A 24,426-nucleotide genomic window follows, 5' to 3' on the forward strand; every position below is an offset into this window, starting at 1 on the left:
CTCTTAAGACAAACTTGTGATCCAGATATTAGACATCGAGATCTTACCTTGGAAACAACGACTTGTCCACAAATGTAAAAGTTACTCAAAAATAAAAGTACGCAAATGTATAAAGTTTGTCCTATAAATACAAGGATTCTAAAGTGAGGCATCTTATTCTAACTTCTTATCTTACCCAACCACTCTCCCTACCCTCCAGTCCTCCACCCTCAACCATCCCTTATTTAAATAGAGAGATAAAAATCTTTTATTTTTAAGTAGGTAAATTACCCTACACTGTAACAGGATTACAATAAAACCCAAAGAGCAAAATAAAATTATTCTCACTCAATAACCATCCTATCATATTTATACAATTATCTCATAAATTATCCGTATCATATTTAATTTATACTGTGGCCAATTATATCATGGTTTTATGTGATAGTGGTGGTGATAATGGCAAAACACCAGTATCAATCATTTGGCAATAAGACGTACTGACTCGATATCAAAATATAAAAACTTTTTTTATAAAATTTATGTTAAATAGATATATTTAGATTCATAATATTAGAACGTGTCATGTCTGGTACGTTTATCTCGTCTTTTAGTGATGGAGGGAGAATAACCTTATGTATCTAATTTAACGTTTCAACTGGTTATAACCGTATCTCATTAAATTTCTTTAAGACTACGCATATTAACTAATCACAACTATCTTGCATTAAATTTCATCTCCTTATTTTTATCATTAAAAAACTGCATATGTGTTTTTTTATATTTTAGGACAACGTGAGTGTTTTGCTATGTACGAGGCATTTTGGTCTTTAAACTAATCATTTCCGTCAGTAGGTGTTCCATTCGTCTTCCCCCTCGGGCACGCGGCGATGTTTCCCATTATTTCCAGCCTCCGCCGACACAACGCTACCGCAGACCCATCCCCAATTCCCCATTTCCCATCCAGGAGAGAAAACCGAGCGATCTCGCTCTGACCTCCGAGAGGCACCATTGAGGAGATGGCGGAAGTGAGCGCGGCAATGGGGTCAAATCGTTCCGTCCGCAAGAAGCTTGCGGCGTTGCTGTCCGACGAGCGCAAGGATTTCATACGGGTGCGTAGCAAGGTAAAGCCTCTGATTGATGCTCTTGAATCTGTCCATGCCTGCTTTGAGAAATTGTCGCTCGAAGATGAGAAGAATCTTGATGCGTTACAAGAAGCCTGGATGATGGATTTACGGGAGCTGTCCTATGACATGGAGGATAGTCTTGACAGGTTTCTTGTCAAATCTGCTGCTGAACCGGGTAGCTGTAAGAAGCTCTTCAAGATCTTGTTAACGAAGATCAAGGGTAGCACCAATGGGATTGTTAAGGTGATCCAAGATATCAAGATGCCAGTCGAGGAGCTCAACGAAAGGATGAACAGATTCAAGCTCAGTGATGACCGTCATGTAACATACGACCCGATCAAGATCGACTCAAGGGTAACAGCTTTATATGTGGACGCTTCACATCTTGTAGGTCTGGATGGGCCAAAACTAGAACTAATTAAGATGTTGCGCATTGAAGATGAACCTGAACCATCAAAGAAGCTGGTGGTGGTCTCTATTGTTGGTCTTGGAGGATTGGGCAAGACAACTCTAGCAAACCAAGTCTATCATCATCTCAAGCCGGAGTTCGACTGCTCTGCTTTCGTATCAGTGGGACAAAATCCTGATGTTCTAAAGATCTTGGATAATATCCTTAGTGGACTCACCCATCAACCTTATGCCACCACCGGGTCAACAGTGCAAGTACTCGTTGAGAAAACCAGAAGATTCATCGCGGACAAAAGGTACGCACTAGTGCAGATCCACCTGCACTCTTTGTTCACAGATAGGTAGCACCTTGTGATATATTTGTCTTTGCCCATTCATTTCATCAAAAAATATGTTCATAAACATTGCATAACTCTATGTATAGATTCTTTTTTTCTGTGTGCGTGTCGGTAGAGGCCGGAAATAAAAACCGATTTCATTATCTTGAAAAAATGTATAGAAATTAAAAAAACATGACTAAAATACACAAGCGGGAAGTTTTACTTAGGTCCACGAATTTGCAAAACGTGCATCAAGATCCTTAAACTTGATTTAATGTATCATTCCGGTCCAAAACATGGTTTGACCGTGATCTTGCCTATGTGGCATGTCACGTGGACGATGACATGGCTAAATTTTCTTTTTCCTTTTTTTCTCCTCACCTTTTCCTCTCCATCCTCACCTTGTGTGGAGTACGAGATTTTTGGCGACGGTCAGCGTGCGTGCGCGGCCGGCGGCCGGCGGGAAGAGAGGAGCGGCGGGCATGCGCGGGCGCCGGCTGGCGGGAGGAGAGGAGCCGCAGGCGGAGGCCTAGAGGGGAGGAGAGGGAGAGGCGGCCGCCGCCCGCGGCTCCTCTCCTCCCACTGCGGCCACATCCGATTGCTCTCTCTACTTCCTCTCCCGCCGCCGCCCAAGACGACGACGACGACAGTGAGGAGCGGGTGGCGCGGTCTTGCAACCGACGCCGGAGGGGAGGCGGCGCACTTTGATGGGCGGCGGTGCGTCATTCATGCGGAAACGGCAGAGGCGCGCGTGGGGGAGATGTCGCCGGCTGCGCCCGGAGGGAAGGGTCACCGGCCGCGCTTGCGGGGAGGGGTCGGTGAGCTCGGCGCGAGCGGGGCGGGCGCAAGCTCGACGGCTGTATCTTGGCGGCAGGACCCAACAATGAGCTCCGCGAAAGAGGAGGCGAGCTCATCGAACTTCAGCAGCTGCCGCAGCTGCTTGCCGCACGCGCCCGCGGCCGGCCGGAGCGGGCACCTTCCCTTCCCCTCCTCCTCCTTCCCGTCGACAACGTCGTTGCCGCCACCGGCCACCCCGCCCCCTCGCCCACCTGTCAGCGGTAGAAGGGAGAGGAAGGAGGCAATGTGGAGAAAAAAAAAGGATAAGAAGGGAGTAAAAAAGAAGGAAAAAGGGAGAAAAAAATAAAAAAATACATGTCATCATCCACTTAGCATGCCACGTGCAAGACCACGGTCAAACGAGGCTTTGGACAGGGATGATACATTAAAGCAAGTTCAGGAATCTCGATGCGTGTTTTGCAAGTTTGTGGATCTAAGTGAAACCTCGTGACAAGTTTAAGGACCGCTAGTGCAATTTATAAAAAAAACATTTTAAGGACATAACTATAGAGATAATCTCTTCAATACCCCTGCAATTTTAGCTAATCCCTCCTATGCCCCTTACTTCCTTGTATGCCCCTAAAATTTGATTTTGATCCCTTTCATACCCCTCCCGTTAGTTGACCGATAGTTGACCATCTAATTTCTATAAAAATGACCATTTTACCCTTTGGATGAACAAAGAAATTTATGAATTACATTATTGAAAATGTAGAAGTTTATCACATGAGACTATTATAGTTCTGAGTTTGTTGTGCGGTACATTATTTATGACAATTTATTTTTAGATAATGAAATAAAAATATTTATTTAATTTATTTTTAAAAAGTCATAAAAATGAGGAGCATTCATAGAAAGATAGGATTACCAATGTTCACAATATTTTTCCACGAATGCTCCCGATCAAAAAAAAAATCCATTGTCCTATAATTTCAAATAAAAATTATAATTTTTTATATTTTTTATTTTTAAAATTTATGTCAAAAATTTTCTGCACTAATTGTTTAGTCTCATTAGTTTCATAAAATACACATATTGTGCACTTAAAATTTTCAATCATTTTTTGAGCTTATATTCAAATCTAAATCATCAAGGGCATAAGAGTCATTTGCAACTTGTTGGAGGTATACCACGAGGACCTTCGGCCAGACCTGTCGAAACCATCCATCTAACGTAACGAAGGGTAAGCGAGTGGCGTCAACTTCGACCAAGGCGAAGGCACACGACAAAGGCGGTGTGGCGAAGCACCTGGGCGAAGATCAAGGGCCTGGCTTCGAGCTTCGCCGTCCGAAAGGCCACAAGGGCGAAGGGTATACGGCGAAGGGCATTTGACGAAGCATATTGGCGTCGCCAAGATAGGCCCTGGACGAAGAAGGCCCAGTGGGCAGCCATGCGCCTGGGGGCCCTTTCGCCATGGGTCGGGCCAAGCTTGTTGGCCCGTTAAGAGCCCATATATGTAAAGGACATAGTATGCCCTCAATAATGTCCCTATCATAAGGGCAGCCATGTAAATTCCCATGTAATCCTAAACCCTAGAGAGGAGTGAGAGCCTGTAATAGGACTATAAATAGCCTTTTAGGGCCATGTAATAGGGGGATTCCCAAAAAAAATTCTCACTAAGTAATACAATCGTTTTTTACTTCCAACTACTGTTGAGAGAACCATGTCGTTCGATGTGACGCAGTTGTCATTCGACGACAGCTGGCGTCGTCCGTGGGGACCTCCGAGCGAACCACTGAGAGCAAGAGCGAAGCCACTAATGCCACCAAAGATAATCGCTAAGGAGAGAGTTGCTAAGCGAAAGGAGAGCGGCAACGAAGGCGAGATGGCCAGCAAAGAGGGAGCAGAGCCTTCGGCGTTCGAGGCCGAAGCAGGAGTCGCGTCACTGCTCCCACCTTCGGCACCGACCGCCCCAACAAGCTACAAGAGCCGGGGACGTCCCAAGTCACCGCCTCGTCGCAACAAGCTACAACTTCGACCGCACTCACCGCCTCGTAAGCCAACACCAACCATGAAGGCTAGGGCGAAGCTGACATGGGGGTCATGTGTCAAAACATGGACAAGCCGCAAGACACGCTTCGTCAAATGCAAGTGCAGCAGCAAGCGTACGAAGCGGCAAGGCAAGCCAAGGCCTATACCCAACAGTTTTCGACAGTATACACTCAGCCCCAAGCTCTTCCATCTCATGTTGCACAAGTCTTACAAGCTCCGATGTACTTCGCCAAGTCTACTTCGTCCGCAGCCGTGCGCTAAAACCCTCATGTACCTTCGGCGCCAGTTCTCCCGGTCGTGGCTCAAGTGTAGTACCCGCAGTCCACCCACACGCCACAAGCAATGATGGAAGCAGCTTTGGCTTTGCAAGCCCAGTTTCAAGCCTTTCTGCAACAACAGCTCAATCAACCCAACAACAACATACCAGCTGAGGGAAGCCCAAGTCAACGTGCTCCAGCTGGGCAGCTGTTGAACCAGTTCGGCATACCAAGTCAGGCGAACCAGCCAGCTCAAGGGGCTTCGCCACAGACCCAACCGACACAGTTCGACCCCAGCGCCACGACTCAAGCGCCCATGACCTTCATACAGCCCAGGCCCGCTGGGTTCGGAACAGCTCCACCGCCGAATCAAGCCTGGACCCAAACCATGATCGACCCAACCGTGGCGACGCAAGTCATCCCGGCGAACCAGCAGGCCCAGGCGTTGCTGTTCGGCGCCGGACACCAGTCAACCCCTGTGGCCCAACCTCATGTGCAAGCCATGACTTCGCCATTCGCACTTTCATACCCACAACTCAGTTGGCCTTCCCGACAAGGCGTCATGGTCAAGCCGGGTGGCGAAAAGGGGTTGCCGTTAAGTTGGGGGCTCAAGAATCACTCTATTCCCCCCCAATTCAAGTTCCCTCCCGTCCCAAGGTATTCGGGCGAAACAAATCCAAAAGAGTTCCTATCCATCTACGAATCCGCAATCGAAGCTGCCCATGGCGATGAGAATACCAAGGCGAAGTTAATTTACCTCGCGCTTGATAGCATAGCCCGATCCTGGTACTTCAATTTGCCTGCTAATAGCATTTACTTTCGAGGCACCTATGAGGAGCCGAAGACCCAACAAAACCTTCTTGGCATTTGCTAGAGGCCAGGGGAGTAGACAAGGGAGTACATGCGCCATTCTTTGCAGGCACGGTGCCAAGTACAAGACATAACGGAAGCATCCGTCATCAAGGCTGCTTCCGCCGGCTTGCTTGAAGGCGAACTCACAAGGTAGATCGCCCGCAAGGAACCAAGAATGATCGAGCATCTCCTCCGCATAATCGACGGCTATGCATGTGGCGAAGAAGATACCAAGCGGCGGCAAGAAATTCAGGCCGAATACGACAAGGCAGTTGCCCTGCGGTCGCCGCCGCCGCCGTGCAAACTCAATCGCTAGCTGTCGAGCAAGCAGCTGTGCTCATTCACCCAATGCAGCCGGCGAATCAGGGGCAGCCTCCAAGGCCGAATCAAGCCCCAATGACATAGAAGAAATTCAGGACCGACCGCGCCGGCAAAGCGGTACTGGTTGTTGACGATGTCCAAGCCCTCCGCAAGGAGTTCGACGCTTAACAAACAGGCGACCACCAGCAACCGTTTCACAAGAAAGCCAAGAAAGATCTATGTTGCGCCTTTCACGGACACTCTTCCCACACCACTGAGCAGTGTTGAAACATCCGACAAAAAGACAATACACAAGCTCCAAGGTAGCAGCAAGTTCAAGCCGAAGAGCCGCCTCGCGAAGCAGCTCAGGACCGTGCGCACCCGGCTGAGCAGCGCTAGGATGTACAACGAAGGGTGATCCAAGTTATCACAAGATCTGATCCCCCTTCGCAGTCATCAAAGCGCCAAAAGAAGATGCAACTCCATGCGGTTCACAATATCGCCTCGGCAGGCAAAGGGCTCCAAGGTATTTGGCGCAGCAAATATCCTTCGGCCCAGAGGATGCCGAGGGGGTCCTGTTCCCACATCAAGATCCACTGGTGGTATCGGCAGAGATTGCCGGCTTTGAAGTCCGGCGCATTCTGGTCGACGGAGGAAGTTCGGCAGATGTCATCTTCGCCGAGACGTACGCCAAGATGGGGCTGGCACTATCTCAAGCGCCAACCTCGCTCCATGGATTCAAAGGCGAAGCTGTGCATGTTCTGGGTCAAGTACATATGACGGTCGCCTTCGGCACACAAGAAAACAAGAGAGAAGAAGAAATACTATTCGACGTTGTTGATATCCCGTACAATTACAACGCCATCTTCAAAGCCATCTCTCACCACAACTATCTCAAGCTCAAAATACCTGGCCCAGCGGGTGTGATTTTCGTCAAGGGGCTCCAACCTTCCACCGCCTCATTGTCCCCCACCGGCAGGGAGGTGCATACCGTCGAAGTTGAAGGGCAAGACCGAGCCAGGCTTGTGCTGAAGCCCGCTCCACACGGCAAAGTCACCCAGGTGCAGATAGATGATTTTGACCCCACCAAAGTCATGTCCTTGGGGGAAGATTTGGGCGAGCAATAAGTGGGAAGCATTTTGGCGGCGCTCAAAAAGAACATTGATATCTTCACCTGGGGACCGGACGAAGTGGGAGGTGTTTCACCAGACCTCATCATGCATCACATGGCAGTCAAGCCTGACGCTAAGCCGAGGAAGCAAAAATTGAGGAAAATGTCAGCAGATCGTCAAGAGGCGGCGAAAGCAAAAGTACAAAAACTGCTCAAGGTAGGAGTAATTGAAGAAATCGACCACCCAGAGTGGTTAGCAAATCCGGTACTGGTGAAGAAGTCAAACGGCAAGTGGCGAATGCGCATCGACTTCACAGACTTCAACAAAGTGTGCCCGAAAGACGACATCCCCTTACCACGGATCGACCAGCTAGTCGATTCGACTGCCGGTTGTGAGCTCATGAGCTTCCTGGACGCACACTCCGGGTATCACCAAATTGACATGAACCCAGCAGACATCGCCATGACATCCTTCATAACGCCTTTCGGCACTTTCTGCCATCTCAGGATGCCCTTCGGCCTGAGGAATGCAGGGGCAACATTCGCCAGGCTGGTATACAAGGTCTTGGGACCACAGTTGGGGCGAAACGTCGAAGCCTATTTCGACGACATTGTCGTAAAAAGTCGCAAGGCTTTCGACCATGCGTCAGACCTGCAAGAGACATTTGACAACCTCCGCGCAGCTGGCATGAAACTCAATCCGGATAAGTGTGTGATTGGTGTTCACGCGAGTAAGTTATTGGGTTTTCTGGTGTCCGAAAGGGGGATCGAAGCGAACCCCGAAAAGATCAATGCCATTCAGCAAATGAAGCCACCATCAAGCGCACGACAAGTACAAAAGCTCACGGGGCGAATTGCGGCACTCAGTTGATTTCTATGAAAAACAGCCGAAAGAGGCCTGCCATTCTTCAAGATCCTTCGGGAGGTAGGAGAGTTCAGTTGGACGCCTGAGTGCCAAGCAGCTTTCGACGAGCTCAAGCAATATCTACAAAGCCCACCAGCTCTGGCCAGCCCACTACCAGGAAGCAAACTGAAAAGAGTTTCGCCGGAATAACGGTCGAACACTTACCTCATGGCTAGAATGAAGAAGCTGACGCGCTAGCAAAGTCAGCCTCTTGCGGAGGGCCACATTCGCCTGGAGTCTTTTTTGATGTCTTGTATGCACCAAGTGTGCCAAAAGACGGCCTCGAAATCATGGTGATTGACCAAGTCGAACTGGCGAAGATCCGAACGATTGGCGATCGCCGTTCGTCTGGTACATCAAAGAGGGCTGGCTGCCAGATGAGGCCGAAGCAAAACAATTGCAGCTCCGAGCTGCTAGGTACAAGTTAGTCTCAGGACAACTATATCGAATTGGGGTACTGCAGCCCATGCTTCGCTGCGTCTCTTTTGCCAAAGGCGAGGAAATGGTGAAAGAGATACATCAAGGGATGTGTGGTGCTCACCAAGCCACAAGAACAGAAGCATCCAAGGTATTTCGCCAAGGCATATACTGGCCAATCGTACTCAAAGTATGTGTTGAGCAGATCAAGAAGTGCGAAGGCTGCCAACGGCACGGCCGAAGCTAAACAATACCTCAATATGAGCTACAGCCAATCGCACAAATCTAGCCATTCGCAAGATGGGGGTTGGACATCATTGGTCCGTTTCCGGTGGCACGGAATATATGTAAAGGACATAGTATGCCCTCAATAATGTCCCTATCATAAGGGCAGCCATGTAACTTCCCCTGTAATCCTAAACACTAGAGAGGATAGAGAGCCTATAATAGGACTATAAATAGCCCCCTAGGGCCATGTAATGGGGGGATTCCCAAAAAAATTCTCACTAAGTAATACAATCGTTTTTACTTCCAACTACTGTTGAGAGAACCACGTCGTTCGACGCGACGCAGTTGTCATTCGACAACACAACCAAACTTAACAGTGAAATGAATGAAAATGTAACGGCAGGGGCATGGAAGGGATCAAATTAAAATTTCAGGGGTATAGAAGGGATCGGCTAAATTTCAGGGATATGAAAGAGATTGAGTGAGTTTTCGAGGGTATATAGGGAATTTACTCTAACTATAAGTGCTAACGAGCCAAAGAAGAACTAAAACCCCGGTTTATAGTCCGAATGTACAGGTCAGACCACATGGGGCGGGTCTGACTGTAGGCACTGGTCAGTTTGTAGGCACGGTAGAGCAAAATTTTAGTCACATTTGTTTGAATTTAACAAAAATTCCTTGAACTTGATATTTTAATTGAAATTTGTTGAAAGTTTCAAACTGAAACATATGAAAATTCTAATTTCCATAAATTTTAGAGATTTTGCCTAATCGCAATTTACACCCCCAGGCCTCCGCATCATGTGTCTAGCCCACTAGATTAGCATCACAAATGATAAAACCACTTCGGTTTCCGTTTAGAGTCATGAAGTAAACATTTTGGAATATGCAAGTTGAGTACTACCCTATTTGGAAGTTTAAGCATGATTTCAAACTTCCATTGAAGTCTAGGGCTGTAAAAATGAAAATTTTCCTTTAATTTCTTAGTGAAAATATGATTAGAACATGTATGTCCAATTAACCAATACAAACAAAGTAGCTAGTAACTTGTTTGAATTTTGGCATATTAAACTAAATACAATGGGAAAATAAAAATAAAAATTTCCTCCTACCTAGGAAAAAGATTAATAAAAACCCTACTAACGTAGATAATCTTTTGAACATTATCAATTAATTAAATATATTTATAATTCTAAATTAGAATTCCAAATAGGAATTCTACTAGATAAGTGGAAACTAATATTGGCATGGTAACTATTTTAAAAATACAAAATTTACTATAATGCTAGCTTAGATAGATGATGCAAAAGGTATGTTATACACGACAATTTTGTTAGGCGTAATTCCACTATTTCATAAATTGCGTGTAGGTACCTTGTTCTTCTTGATGACATCTGGAATGCAAGAGATTGGGATATATTGAGGTGTTCTCTGCCTAACAATCACTTAGGCAGCAGAATAATAACAACAACACGCATTGTCGATGTTGCTAGATCATGTTGCAGCCACAAAGAGGATCACATCTACAAAATGGGTCCTCTGAGTGATTTGGATTCGCAGAGACTATTTTTTAGAAGAATATTCGGCTCAGATGATGGTTGTCCGACTCAACTTAAAAGGATTTCCATGGACATATTGAAAAGGTGTCGAGGTTTGCCATTGGCTACACTTACTTTAGCTAGTATTCTAGCCGACGTACCCATGTTAGCAGAAAAATGGAAGCAAGTGCATAATTCTATTGGTTTGGCAACTCCAGGGGAGAATATGAATCGTATATTATCTTTGAGTTTCCATGACCTCCCTAATCATTTAAAGACATGTTTATTGTATTTAAGCATATTTCCAGAAGATTATGTAATTGAGAGAGAACAGTTAGTATGGAGATGGATAGCTGAAGGTTTCATTCCTGAAACACGTGGCATTCCTTTAGAGGGAGTCGGAAGTGCATACTTTAATGAGCTTATCAATCGAAGTATGATTCAGCCTGCTGATGTTCAATATGATGGAACAGTGCAAAGTTGCAGAGTTCATGACATGATACTTGAGCTTATTGTGTCAATATCAACCAAGATTAACTTTGTTGCCGTACTACATAAAGATCAAGATGAAACGAGATTTACAGATTACAAGACCAAGGTTCGCCGGTTAGCCCACCAGTCCAACTGTATTGAGAAATTATTGGAACGGATGAGCAGGGATGACTTGTCTCATATTCGCTCTATCATCTCCTTCGATTATGTCAAAGGAATACCTCATCTTGGTGATTTCCAAGCACTGCGGGTGTTGGATTTAGGATCTTGTAGATCAATTGAAAACCACCATATTGAGAATCTAGAGATGTTGTACCAACTCAAGTATTTGGATCTAAGCCGTACAAGCATCAGTGAGCTTCCAATGCAGATAGATAATCTCAGGTATTTGGAAACACTAGATCTTCGAGGGTGTGCCATAGAAAAATTGCCAGCCAGTACTGTTAGATTACAAAACATGCAACGCCTGCTTGTTAACAGAAGTGTAAAATTTCCTGATGAAATTGGACACATGCAGGCCTTACAGACGTTGTTGTTTGTCTCAATGTCCTGTAACTCCATCAAATTTGTGGAAGAGCTCAGCAAGCTGATCAAAATGAGGGTACTCAACATAACTTTCTCTAAACCTGTTGACATGGTTGATGAAGTAAGGAAGTACACAGATTCTTTGGTCTCATCACTCAACGAGTTGTTCAACCTTGAATCTCTAAAGATTGATCCTGAAGAAGGTTGTTCCCTGGACTCACTAATGGGAGTGTACCTAACTTTTGGCTGTCTCAAAAAACTTGTCATTGGCTACATTTCTAGGATCCCAAAATGGATCAACCCATCTATGTACAATCTAGTCCACCTGGAACTGAAAGTTGACATTGTGCGAGAGGAAGATCTCCATTCTCTTGAACTCTTGCCCTGCCTGCTATATCTTCAGCTGGAAATGACAGATGGCTCCAGCAAAATGCTCACTGTTGGCAGCGAGGGATTCCGATGCTTAAGAGAGTCGCAATTCATATGGAAGAATGATGGGATGGGACTAGTGTTTCTAGAAGGTGCCATGCCAGAGCTTCAAACATTGCATCTTTACTTCAGAACTCACGAAACAATAGCCAATTATTCTGGTGTTGATGGCAATGGCATCGAGAATCTTTCGCGCCTCAAAAAACTCTGCGTTGATGTTGATTGTAGTGGTTCAACTAGGGAGGAGGTTGAGGCTGCGGAGGATTCCATCAGGAAAGCAGCAGATAGGCATAGAACCAAACTCACTCTTGAAATCCGAAGATGGTGTGAAGCATGCATGATAGAGGAAGAAGCACATGATGGTAATGCGGAATTTCCAAGCAGATCCGTGAATAGGAGAGCAAATCCAGTCAGAGTTGCCTTCAGGTGTCATTTTGTTGACCCAAGAAAACATGTTTCCATGAATTTATTTCAGTTCTTTAATTATATATATATTCTTCTCATTGGCATAATGGCATGTATCTGAAACAGGGTGAGGGCAGATCGGAGAAACAGGAATAGGACTAGGAGAAATAGAATCACTGCACCATCCGCATCAACTTAGGGTAATCCTCTACTTTGTATTATCTATGTGACTAAGAGCTGGATGTTTCTAAATCTTTTTCACGCATAGTATATTTCACAAATTCTTCGATAAAATTATTCAAACTACCTACATACCACAATGAATTTATCATGAAAATATAGATGTAAGACATAGTATCAAAAAACTATAGATTTGGCACCAATTATATCACAAAACCTTAGTTTTTAAGGTTTCATCCCTAGCACTTTTATTTGATGAAACTTTTAAAATATGTAGTTTAGTGGTAAAGTCAACTAAACCCTCAGTTTTGTGATAGCATATGAAGGTTTTTTAATAAATTTGATGCTGAATCTATAGTTTTGTAATAAATTTGTTGCTAAATCTATAGCTTTATGATGTCGCGGTTTAAGTCGATAGTTTTGTGATAATGCCAAATTATATGTTATCTTCTGAAATTCACTGGATGTTTTCTTGTATGTTGTCGTCCAATAAGGTGATAACTGAAGGAGATTATGATTCATGAGGTATTTTTGTCAGCCAATAACTTAGGTTCTGTTACCTATTTTACCTATTATTGTCCAAGTCCTTATATGGGTATAACTGTTGCTTCAAGACCAATTTGGTCGCTAGAACTAAATATCATAAATAAAATAATGTTTGGTGCCATGGTAGGACAAAATGATTAATTGACACTATGTTATCATCTTTCTTGTGGCAAAAAAAAAAGCTGACACGGCAAGTTTATGTAAAATGAGAATTAATCGTGTATAATTATTTTTTTAAAAAATCTTTTTGCCATGCTAGTGCCATCATTTTATAGTGTTGAGCAGTCGCCGTTGTTAGTGGAAAATTGTACTCCCTCCGGTTCCATAATTCTTGACGTTTTGGACAAGATTGAGGTCAAACTTTTAGAACTTTGGTTATCAATGACTTTAAAAATATTTAGTTCAAAGGAACTGAAATAACATATATAGATTTATCTTTGAAAACACTATAAGAAAAGTAAACATGTATTTATTTATTGTATATCTTATAATAGAAAAGCAAAGTAAAAGATGTATTTTGTAGACCGTGTCATTATTCAAAACGTCAAAAATTATGGAACCGGAGGAAGTATGTTGTTTCACTATATTTGAGCTCCCATCTCTAATAATCACTTTGACTGCCTAATTCCTTATCCATTCCATTAAGAAAGAACAAAGATTGAGCATCTTAATTGTTACAAATGCTCTTTCAGTTTCCATGTTATAGATATGTGTGCCACAAATGACGTGTTAATTGCTATTGTGGCAGGTTCATTCTTATGAGTGTTCTGAGTCTGAATTCTGAAAAGACCATCAAATACAGAGGAAAAAAGATGCTGTAATCTTGTATCGATTGGTTCCGTTTATATATCGATTTGTCAGTGATGCATTTTTTGACCTGTACACTCAAGATCAAGAAGGAAGTCACGAAGCATTAGAATTCAGAACTCAGAAGTGAACCAAATGAAGATAAGCCTTCAGTGCATAGGTGTCCTTGCAAATGGATGCAGATTGAGCATTTTCATCAGACCGATTACAATCAGAAGGATATTATATGTTCGTGTTATAAGAAGGCACGGTCTGTGCCAGAAATACCAGTACATAGATATTCTTTTGGTGTGATTTGCTTTTCTATTGGAGAATGCACTTATTTGAATTTGTGATAATAAATATATGACATTGCAATTCAAATATAACTATTTATTTCTGTTAGAATAGGTATCGAATATACTAGTCAGTTGGAATGGGAGTAAGATATAGTTAGAGTTGAATTTTAGAATAGGCTACCTCTTAAATACAGAGGGGGGCACCATAATCATAGCAACTACAATATAGCGTAAACACGTAGGGAGATGATGGCTGTAAGGTCATGGACTCGTAGCTGCTAGCTAGATGCTACGTTGGTTGGGGAGGAGCGCCTATAATCAGAGTCTCGGGGATGTAAGTTTTGACTAAACCTCGTTAACAAATATCGTGTGTTCCTGGTTAATCATCTGGCGTGTCTTGGGTAATCAATGACTGAAGTGATTGAGAAGTTTAGTCGTCGTTTTGCTATATCGACTAACTTTTATAATAAGTGATATCAGAACAAAAGGTTTTAGCATTATATCAACAAGATATGTGGAGGAGGAAACACGAGATGGATCGCGCATAGATCGATTGTGTCGATGAGATCGATGGCGATAACGGGGGCGTTGCAGAGGCGGCGACCTCGGTCACGATTAGAGCGAGGATGGTGGAACAAGACTGGAAGAAAGTGACCAAGTCATACGAGCAATGCACATGCACGGGCATATGTGCAGCTAGATTAATTGCTCGTTTGCGTGCATAATTAATTAATAACTGCGGGATGATGCGTGGTGCGCGTGACGTGCATGCATATGTGACGGGAAAGAGTCATGCAGAAGACCTGTTGGCTGGTTCGAGCAGGACGTGAGGCATATTGAGGCCGACCGGATGACTTGCCCTTGTGCTCCGGTCTCGGCGGCGCCCTAGCCTCCTTGACCACGAGCGAGGGAGAGAGCCCCCGCCACCATCCTTGCTGCCGCCTTGCTTTGCCGGCGGCTGCTTAGGAGGCGGAGGAAAGGAGGGGAATGGGAGGGGGCAGAGCGACGTGGGGCTCTGCCTTCTTTTTACCTTTTTAGTTTGCAACTATTTTGGTCTAGATGGTTATTCTCATTTTTGTCCTTCTTTGTCTTTCAAGAAAAATGGCTTCTGCAAATAGTGAAGCTAAAAGCAACAAACATCTGCTAAAATCTCACCGTGGTTTTATAATAACTAGGATGGTAGCCCGCGCATATGCGAGGACACTTATTTAATGTTGCTTGAATTTTTATTGTGAATGTTTACGTGTAGATTATATTTTAAACATAGATCTTAACACTATTTTAAACATGATTGTGTTAATATCTGGTTTGGACATATTACTTGAAACCATACTGCCATGATAACGACATGAATTTATGAGAAAAACATGTGTCATGGTAATGAAACAATAATGGAATAATGGAGTTGCTTCATATTCATTTGTACTATATGTGGTTTTTTCTAACCTAAATAAAGGGTTTTTTTAAATACCATCACGGTAAAATCTCTAAAGGACCATATTGTTAGTCATATGTTGACAAATATCTATAATTTTGCGTCTGGTGTTTTCCAACGCCAATTTTTCATAATCACAGAAGACACCTTTATTAATTAATTTGGAGAATGAATCTATTTTCCTAAACTTATTTATAATAACTAATTGATTGAAGTATATTTCATAGTCACGTCAATAGGGTGTTATCAAAACTATGCTTGATATGTTGGAATTCCTCAACTATAAGAAAATATATCATGAATGGTTTATTGCGCATATTACTTGATTGTTCATTTCTTATCAAAACAATTTGACAAAGAGAAAAAATTACATACGTGATTATAAATCTCATGATGGACTAAGTAGTTGTATTATTGCAAGATCATTGGCTTGAAATATTTTTCATAATTTTTTTACATCTATGTAACATTTATGTTGCCCACTTATCATATACTAATGAAATAGTTATAAATTAGAAAAAAATGAGAATCTTAATATTAGACAAATTAAAATTAAATCATATCTACTTACAAATACACAACTAAATTGTGTTGTTTTTAATTGTTTTACATGTGTAGCTTTAAATTAGCATTGTATATTCGTCAAGTGATATTTAACACCTGAAATATGACGTAAAATTATTTAAAATAGGAAAAGTACGAATTACCCCCTAACTATTACGGTCAACCGAATTAACCCTGTAAACCCGAAAACCTGACATCTTTCACCCTCAATTATTAATACCGGACGAATTACCCCCTCCCCAACGCAACACTGAGTGGTTTTGGTCCTACGTGGCTATCACATTCTCTACCCACTTTATGCCTCTCCCCTCTCACCTCTCTCTGTCCCTCCCTTCCTCAATCCCATTCCCCGGCCTCTCTCTTCTCCCTCCCATTGCTGCAAGGGTCGGCTGACGCTCTTCTCCTTCTCCTTTTTCTATTCCCCTGGTCTTCCTCGCTTGATTGATCCACCTCGCTGTCTCATCCGGAGAGAGGCATTGGTGGTGGGGATCGATTAAGAACCGTGGTGGGACGACATGCTATGATAGAAAGAGCTATCGTCGCATTTGTTGGGCGAGTTCTCGATGGCAGGGGTGTTGCCAAACCTGGCCACTGAGGACCAGCACATGTGCTCATCTTTGGTAGCCGCAACACTCATAACGCAACGATGAGATGCAACAGAAAGGATGGACATGATGGCCTCCGCTAGAGTGCACATGTGGTTGCCGAGATAGCTGAGGAGGAGCCTCCCCTGCCGCTCGAGCTCCACTGCCCCGCCACTATCAGCCTCTACATGCACCAGTGGAGGTCGAGGAGAAGCCACACAACCGTCAAGGAGGCACGCGCCGGCGGAGGGTGAGGAGGAGTCGCCTCCGCCGCTCGCCGTCCCTAGCCTTGCTGATTGACAGATGTGGAGAGAGAAGAGAGAGAGATGATGAAGGGGTGAGGAAGAGATATGATATCTGGGTCCCACCATTTTTTTAACAAAATGCTGACTGAACTGTCTCCTAGGACCAAAACCACTCCAAATTGAGTCAGAGGGGGGGAGGGGTAATTCGTCCGGTATTAATAGTTGAGGGTGAAAGATGTCTAGTTTTCAGGTTTATGCGGGTAATTCGGTCGACCGTAATAGTTCAAGGGTAATTCGTTATTTTTTTCTTAAAATATTATCATAACATTTTTTGTTATATGTCGACCTCATGTATTATGATGTATTTAGGAATATAGACATCAATAGTTTATTTATTTAGAGGAATCCAACTGGATCACAAATTAGATCTATGATTCTAAAATAATTTAAATATAGGACATTTAAAGAGCATTGATAGAATATTTAATTTTTATATTGTAGACGATATAGTTTAACTACGTATATTCATCAGTTTATAGAGTAATATATTTTCTTTGAAAATAGTACAAAATCCTATTTTATGAACCATAGATTTTCTCTTCAATGGCACTACGTACCAACATTATGTATGTTTTTTTTTACTTAATCGCTTTTATCGTAAGTCGGTATGCATGTTTTATTTTCCTCCGGTGAATAGGAGATAAGATTCATTTTTCCTTTTCTGTATGTACGTACGTACGTACACGAATTACTTACGTTTTGTTTCCTTTTATGCCCATAGTATAGTTTTTTTTTAAAATAGTACATCTAATCTAACGGTCTAAAGTATCGGGTCCACCAATTTAAATAAAAATCGACGGTGAGATTAAATAGTGGCATGTGACGGTCTAGAAGTATTTGTAGAAACACCACATGGCGGTTTAAGAGCGTTTTTAGAAAGTTTAATGGACTTTATATAATAGATAGCATACAGCGATATTATATCACCACCTTTTTTTAATACAAACAGGTAGTAAGAGCATTACTATTATAAATCTACATAAACCGACAGGAATAGATAGGTTTAATGGCCTATTCACTACTAAGAAAAAGGTTTTCGTTGGCGATAAAAAAAAATTTCGCTGGCAGCGGAGGGCGGCTGCCTGCGAGTAATGGCCAGTGAAAATCGAGACTTTTCACTAGCGAATGACTAGTCGCATGTGAAAAAGAATCTTCGCAAGCGGTGACAGCCTTTTCACTAGCGGAAGACTAGCTGCATGCTAAGATTATCTTCACAAGCGGCAACATTAAGCCAGTCGCTAGTGATAAGGATTTTCGTTGCAAAAAAAAGCAAAATACAAAAATGCATTTGCAAAAATCCCCAAATCAACTGCAATGAATTCAATGATCACAATCACACATCCCAAATTCACAAATCAACAACAATGAATTCATAGTCACAATTCATAGGGCAGATACCAAATATCATCAAATTTCATAGAATTCACAATGCAATTCCACCATACCAAAATTCATAAAAAAAAACTCAACCATTCCACACAGAAATTTCACAACAAAAATCAGCAAGAACGTCTTTGTCGGCATCCCGGCGTTAGTCTTGTCCTGTCCAACATCATCAGGAGGTATCGGCAACGACAAGATCGACTTAAGGCCCGGCAAATTAGTGCACTATCGTCAGCATCAGCAAGCTAGGGAGGTGGAGGCCAGCCACAACGAGATCCACTTGAGGTCCGACAAACCAACTCACCCGAGGGCTGGCCACCACTTCCACCACCGATGCACGAGGGAGAGAGGAAGATGGCCGCGATGACGACGACGACGACGACAAAGGCCCCACGGTAGTGGATCCGGGCTCCCTCCGCCTGGCAGCGGCGGATCCACTCTCCTCACCATTGTTGTTGCCTTCCCGAGCCATGACTGCTGTCGCAAAGTCACCTCCCCCGTGGTGCTACAGCCAAGCAGTGGCGGAGCCAGGATTTCAGCAAAGGGTATTCAAAGTTGAAAAAAAATCTTACAGAACTCAAAAAATTAGACTGGCAAAATTTAAAGAATAAATAATAGCATAACAACATAGTGGCAATGACATGTTTAAAGGTACAAACAGTAGCACAAAAGTAAAGATATCTAAATTATAAATGGTTTGAATGAATTACATGACAAATGAAATAAATTGTGCAAATCCTTTGTATCTAATTTTGTGAAATCCTTTGGATAAAATTGTGCAAGCTTAACCAAGTTTTCCTTGTCATAAGCAGCAAATGAATCAATAGGATTGAAGGATGCCATGCAAAGAAGCAACTTTGTGTTTACCTCATCAAATCTATCATTAAACTCTCGAAGTTGTCTATCAATGATGCTTATAAACATAAAACATGTCAACATGGAAGCGAGGGAAATTCTTGACCTTTTTGAATAATCTTTTAGATCTTCCAACCGGCTTGTAGAAGCCATCCATATCAACAACTTTGATGCCATGCTTCACACAAAAAGAAGTGGCATATCTTTCAGAAAAGATTACCATTCATCTTCATCATCCTCACGCAATAGCTGCAATTGCATCTTTGTATTAATTAGTTCAATTGCATTACCAATATCTTGATCCCTCAGCTGCTCAGCGTCGGCAGTCGCCGTCGAGGCCTCAGGTGTGAGGCGACGACCGGACGACGCCTCGGCCGCTCGGCGGCGCGGCGGCGGCAGCGGACGGCCTCGGCGGCTGGGCTTCGGCGATGGCGATGCTGCGTCGAATCAGGGACAGGGAGTCAGGGAGATGAGGCCGGTGGTGACGCGCTAAGCTGCCGAGCGCTGAGCCCTCGATGCGCCATCGGCCGTCGCGACGTCGCCCGTCGTTGCGGAGTGGAGGCGTGGATTGGGAGGAGTGAGAACTGGACTGGGGACACCGGGACAGGGAGCCAGCAGCCAGGGAGATGAGGCCGGTGGCGACGCGCCGTCGCCGAACTGCCAAGCGCCGAGCCCTCAATGCGCCGTCGCCCGTTGGCGGGGAGTGGAGGCATGGATTGGGATTTGGGTGGAGTGTGGACTTGGGACTAGGGTTTAGTCTCTTTTTGGGCCAGTAGCAGTGGGCTTATTCGCTGGGGCAAGGTGGGGAGGAATTTACGGGCTGCTGCTAATAAGTGGGCTTTTTTTCATTTGGGCTATACATGCTGCACTTTCCTCTAACTTTTTACGTATATATGCATAACATACCTATATATATAATTTTTTTTTGGTAAAATTCTATGGGCATTCACGTGAATACCCATGAATCACATGGGATCCGCCCCTGCAGCCAAGCCAGATCCGCTGCCTGCGGCCCTCCCATGGCCGGATCCACCGCCCACGCCCCTCACGTCACCATCGCAGTCATAGTCGTGGTCACCAAGAGAAGGAGGAGAGGCTAGGAGCGCAGGGATGGGGTGGTGGGTTGGTGGGAGGAGGAGATGGAGTCTGAGAGTGGTGGGAAATAAGATGGGTCGGCGTGAAATTTTAATATAGCGACTTTTTCTTTTGCAGTCGGTGCTCCTTAGTAGTCACGTGCTGGCTATCACTTAAGAGGACTGCTTGCAAAATATCTCTATTTTTGTAAGCAAGTGTCTTAAGTGAACTAGTGAAAATTGAATCTCGCTGGCGGTTGGTGATCAGAATCCATCTCAAGTATCTTTATAAGCATGTGTTCATTAAACCCACTAGTAAAATGAAAATGATGGCGCTATGAAAAATGGTTTTAGTGATTGTATGGCAATGGTAGCCTTAGAGGCGCTCACTCTCACCACCTCCCAAATGTTGTAGTGGCCTCCCCCAACTTTGAACCCTTCCATCACTAGAGAAACCATGAGTACTTAAAATTCTTTTTTATTTGCAAGGAAAAAACTGATTATATTAAATAAGATATGTCTACGGGTAAGATCTCCACTATGGTATTGAGGATGTAGGGTTTGGCTGGTTAGAAAGGTGCACGTTATAGTTTATATAGGTTCGTGGTTCGGCCCCTCTCATGGGTAATAGTTTTTTTGTCAAACAATCAGGCCGTTGCCGACGTTTTATATAAAGAAGAAGGTGTCTCATTTCAAGAAGAAAACGGGACCAAACCTTATAGTGCACAATTAATTAGAAAAAATTGGACGAAAACCACTACTACAACCACACTTTAACAACTCATGCGTAATAGTTATACTATTGTTTATATATATATATATATATATATATATATATATATATATATATATATATATATATATATATATATATATATATATATATATATATATATATATATATATATATATATATATATATATATATATATTGATGGGGTGTATCACACCGATTTCAATATATTGATCAAGTAATTTATATCTATATTACCAAACTAATCTCGACAAAATATACTAACAATAGGCTCTTCCATCAGCACATGCCCAAGATGCTGGCTTGTATATATGGCTTATGATGTGAGGAGGCCTTCTATTTGTATCGAAGTATGATTTTCTTGTCCAAATATAACTCAGAGGAAGTCCGAAACATACATGGGTCGACAAGGTCTTATTATCCTTTAGACGGATTACGGTGTTCTTCCTTGGGATGAGATTCCTTACTTGCCTGCGTAGTTATCCTTATCAGGGTATAATCTTCTGTATTGTTTTGGGTGTGAGATATTCCCCGTGATCGTAAGTGCATAAGTATGGGGGTATATCCAATATGTAGTACAATAATAAGATAAGAAATTACAACCTTGTTGTTATATAAATTTTAGCCAATGTCCTTTACTGTAGTGCTGCACATGTAGTTCATGTCGGGATCACATCGTTTGTCTTTGGGACTGACGGCAACCATGCTAAGTCAAAAGAAACATGGCCTAAATACTTATTCTACTACAGATTATAACAATCTAGCTTATAGTAATCTGACTCAATAATTATAATAATCCCAAGCTAAAAGAAACATGGCCTAAATACTTGAACAATAGTATATATCTTATACAAAACTTTTAGTATCATTTAGCAGTACTACTTCTAGGTCCCAAATAGAGTATTGTCATAAAGAAAATGGCAGTGAAATGAAGCTAGAAATCCTTTGGAATACAACTCTCAACCATCTGAATCACCCTGCAAATATATAAATTGATATAAGTTAAAAAAAAGGAACATATGAAATCTTAAAAAGGAATTTGAATAGGCGTCTAATGGGGCGATTCAAGGCAACCTTAAATACATTGGAGCTAAAAGACATTAGATTGCAAAACAGGCAGTTCACTTGGAGTAATGAGCAGGGAAACCCGATTCTAAGCAAATTAGATAGGATTCTGAGCAATAGTAAGGGAGATATTCTTTTCTCAGGGCATTCCTTACTAGCACTATCCACATCCTGCTCAGACCACTGCCAGTTGCTGCTAGCACCAATGCAAGAACCAAAGAGGAAACCGAGGCTTCGATTTGAAAACTTCTGGATTAGAGTGGAAGGTTTCCTAGGCGTCGTAACCCAAGCCTGGAACGAGCCTATCCAGGAAGGTCACCCCACTTTGCCGCTAAGTCAAAAGCTCAGAAACACCGAAGCGGCCTTGAGGAAATGGAGCAAGCAAAAGTTTGGGCAATCAAAATTACAATTCATTATGGTACAAGAACTTATCTACAGGCTGGATGTAGCCCTGGAAACAAGATCACTGACAGCAGAGGAACACCAATTCAGGAAAGACCTCAAGATAAGAATTCTAGGGCTAGCAGCGGTGGAAAAGGCGAGGAAGAAGCAAGCATCTAGGGTAAAATGGCTAAAAGAAGGTGATGCTAACACAAGGTTCTTTCACATAAAGATGAATGCTCGAAGGAGAAAAAATTTCATTCATTGTTTGCAACAAGATGGAAATACCCTGCACACACATGAGGACAAAGCAGCTCACCTTCATGCCCACTTCAACTCAATCTTAGGGACAAGAAGACAGCGTGGCTGCACATTAAATTGGGAAGCATTAGGACTAAGTACAATACAAGATGATAGCATGGATGAGCCGTTCACAGAGGTTGAAATCTGGGAAGCAATTAAAAACTCTCCAAAGGAAAAAGCGCCAGGCCCAGATGGTTTCATTAGCACTTTCTACAAGAGTTGCTGGCACATAATAAAAAAGGAAATTATGGACGTTTTTGCAAGCTTTCACAACCTCACAGGGGGGAACTTTGGAAGAATCAACAGGGCCATGATAACACTGCTGCCGAAGAAAGACTCGCCATGCTCGGTGAACGACTTCAGACCCATTAGTCTGATCCACTCTGTGGCAAAGGTTATATCCAAACCTTTGGCAATGAGACTAGCAGCACGACTTGGTGATTTGGTCTCGCATACCCAAAGTGCTTTCATCAAGAAGAGATGCATACAAGATAATTTCCTCTATGTGTGCAACATGGTCCGATCCTTGCACATGCAACGGAAACCATCCCTCTTCTTCAAGTTGGACATAACAAAGGCATTTGATTCAGTATCTTGGGAATACCTTGTCGAAATGCTACAGTGGAGAGGTTTTAGTCAGCGCTGGAGAAATTGGATTGTGCTTCTCCTATCGACTGCATCATCAAGAATCTTACTCAATGGGATAGCGGGGGAACCAACTACACACAGGTGAGGCCTCTGGCAGGGTGATCCCCTCTCGCCCTACCTCTTCATCCTAGCAATCGACCCGATTCAATGACTACTCAACAAGGCCATGCAAGAGGAGCTCCTATCTCCGTTATCAAATCGAGCAGCGCGGTTCAGAATATCCTTATATGCTGATGATGCAGCGATCTTTATAAACCCGATCAGGAATGATGTGAACAACTTGATTAGCATCCTCAAGTTCTTCGGCGAGGCCACAGGCCTTCAAGTGAACCTGCACAAGAGCTCGGTCGTGCCCATCAAATGCGCAGAGCAGAACCTGTCCGAGGTGTTGGGAAATTTCAATGGACAGCGGGGCAATTTTCTCATAACATATTTGGGATTGCCGCTCACCCCAAGCCGCATCAAGAGAATACACTTGCAACCGGTGATGGACAAGTTGCAATCAAGGTTAGCGGGATGGAAAGGGAAGTTAATCCAGCAATCAGGGCGGAAGACGCTAGTCACGTCTGTTCCCAGCTCCATACCAACCTACTTCCTTACTACCTTAAAGCCGCCTAAACAGTTCCTCACAGACATAGACAAGATTAGGAAGAAATTCCTCTGGGCCGGCGATCAAGAGATTAGCGGGGGGAAGTGCAAAGTGAATTGGAAAAAATTATGCTCCCCAATGAAGATGGGAGAACTAGCTGTGTTGGACCTTGATAAATTCGCGAGAGCATTGAGACTCCGTTGGCTATGGTTTGAGTGGGAGTGCCCTGACAAACCTTGGGTTAGGACGACATCCCCCTGTGATGAGTTAGATGAGCAAATCTTCGCGGCCGCAACAAAGGTAACAATCGGTAATGGGCGGAAGGCAAAATTTTGGACATTCAACTGGATTGGACACCAGCCGCTTATATACCTAGCGCCAGCGCTTTTCAACCACTCTAAAGGAAAGCAACGCTTGGTTCAGGATGCGTTAACCAATGACAAATGGATTGAGGATATTAGGCATGAACTGTCCATGCCACTGATCCGAGAATTCTTCGTACTGTTCCACCTTATCTGGGATAATGAGACAAACCTGGAGGAAGGAGTTGAAGAC

General features: G+C 43.4%; 1 protein-coding gene across 2 annotated transcripts; it reads left to right on the top strand.

Annotated features, from left to right (window-relative positions):
- Positions 1-841: 841 nt before the first annotated feature.
- Positions 842-14,017, top strand: LOC4345466 (disease resistance protein RGA5-like). 2 transcript variants are annotated; one of them, XM_015792596.3, is made up of 5 exons: positions 842-1,810; positions 10,103-12,142; positions 12,248-12,321; positions 12,796-12,826; positions 13,596-14,017. In XM_015792596.3, exons 1-3 carry the CDS (start codon positions 999-1,001, stop codon positions 12,318-12,320), a joined length of 2,925 nt encoding a protein of 974 aa, XP_015648082.1. In that variant the 5' UTR covers positions 842-998; the 3' UTR covers position 12,321; positions 12,796-12,826; positions 13,596-14,017. The 2 variants fall into 2 exon arrangements, with proteins under 2 accessions (XP_015648082.1, XP_015648081.1); XM_015792595.3 differs by lacking the exon at positions 12,796-12,826.
- The last annotated feature ends 10,409 nt before the right edge of the window (positions 14,018-24,426 follow it).

The sequence above is a fragment of the Oryza sativa genome, chromosome 8 (genome assembly GCF_034140825.1).
Source record: "Oryza sativa Japonica Group chromosome 8, ASM3414082v1".
NCBI classification, from domain to species: Eukaryota; Viridiplantae; Streptophyta; class Magnoliopsida; order Poales; family Poaceae; genus Oryza; species Oryza sativa.

What these genes read in the sequence shown, in the direction of transcription:
- LOC4345466 (XM_015792596.3), top strand. Translation starts at nt 999, where the DNA reads ATGGCGGAAGTGAGCGCGGCAATGGGGTCAAATCGTTCCGTCCGCAAG. An exon ending in AGATTCATCGCGGACAAAAG is followed by an intron (nt 1,811 to 10,102) that starts GTACGCACTAGT and finishes AATTGCGTGTAG; the next exon opens with GTACCTTGTTCTTCTTGATG. An exon ending in CCAGTCAGAGTTGCCTTCAG is followed by an intron (nt 12,143 to 12,247) that starts GTGTCATTTTGT and finishes TATCTGAAACAG; the next exon opens with GGTGAGGGCAGATCGGAGAA.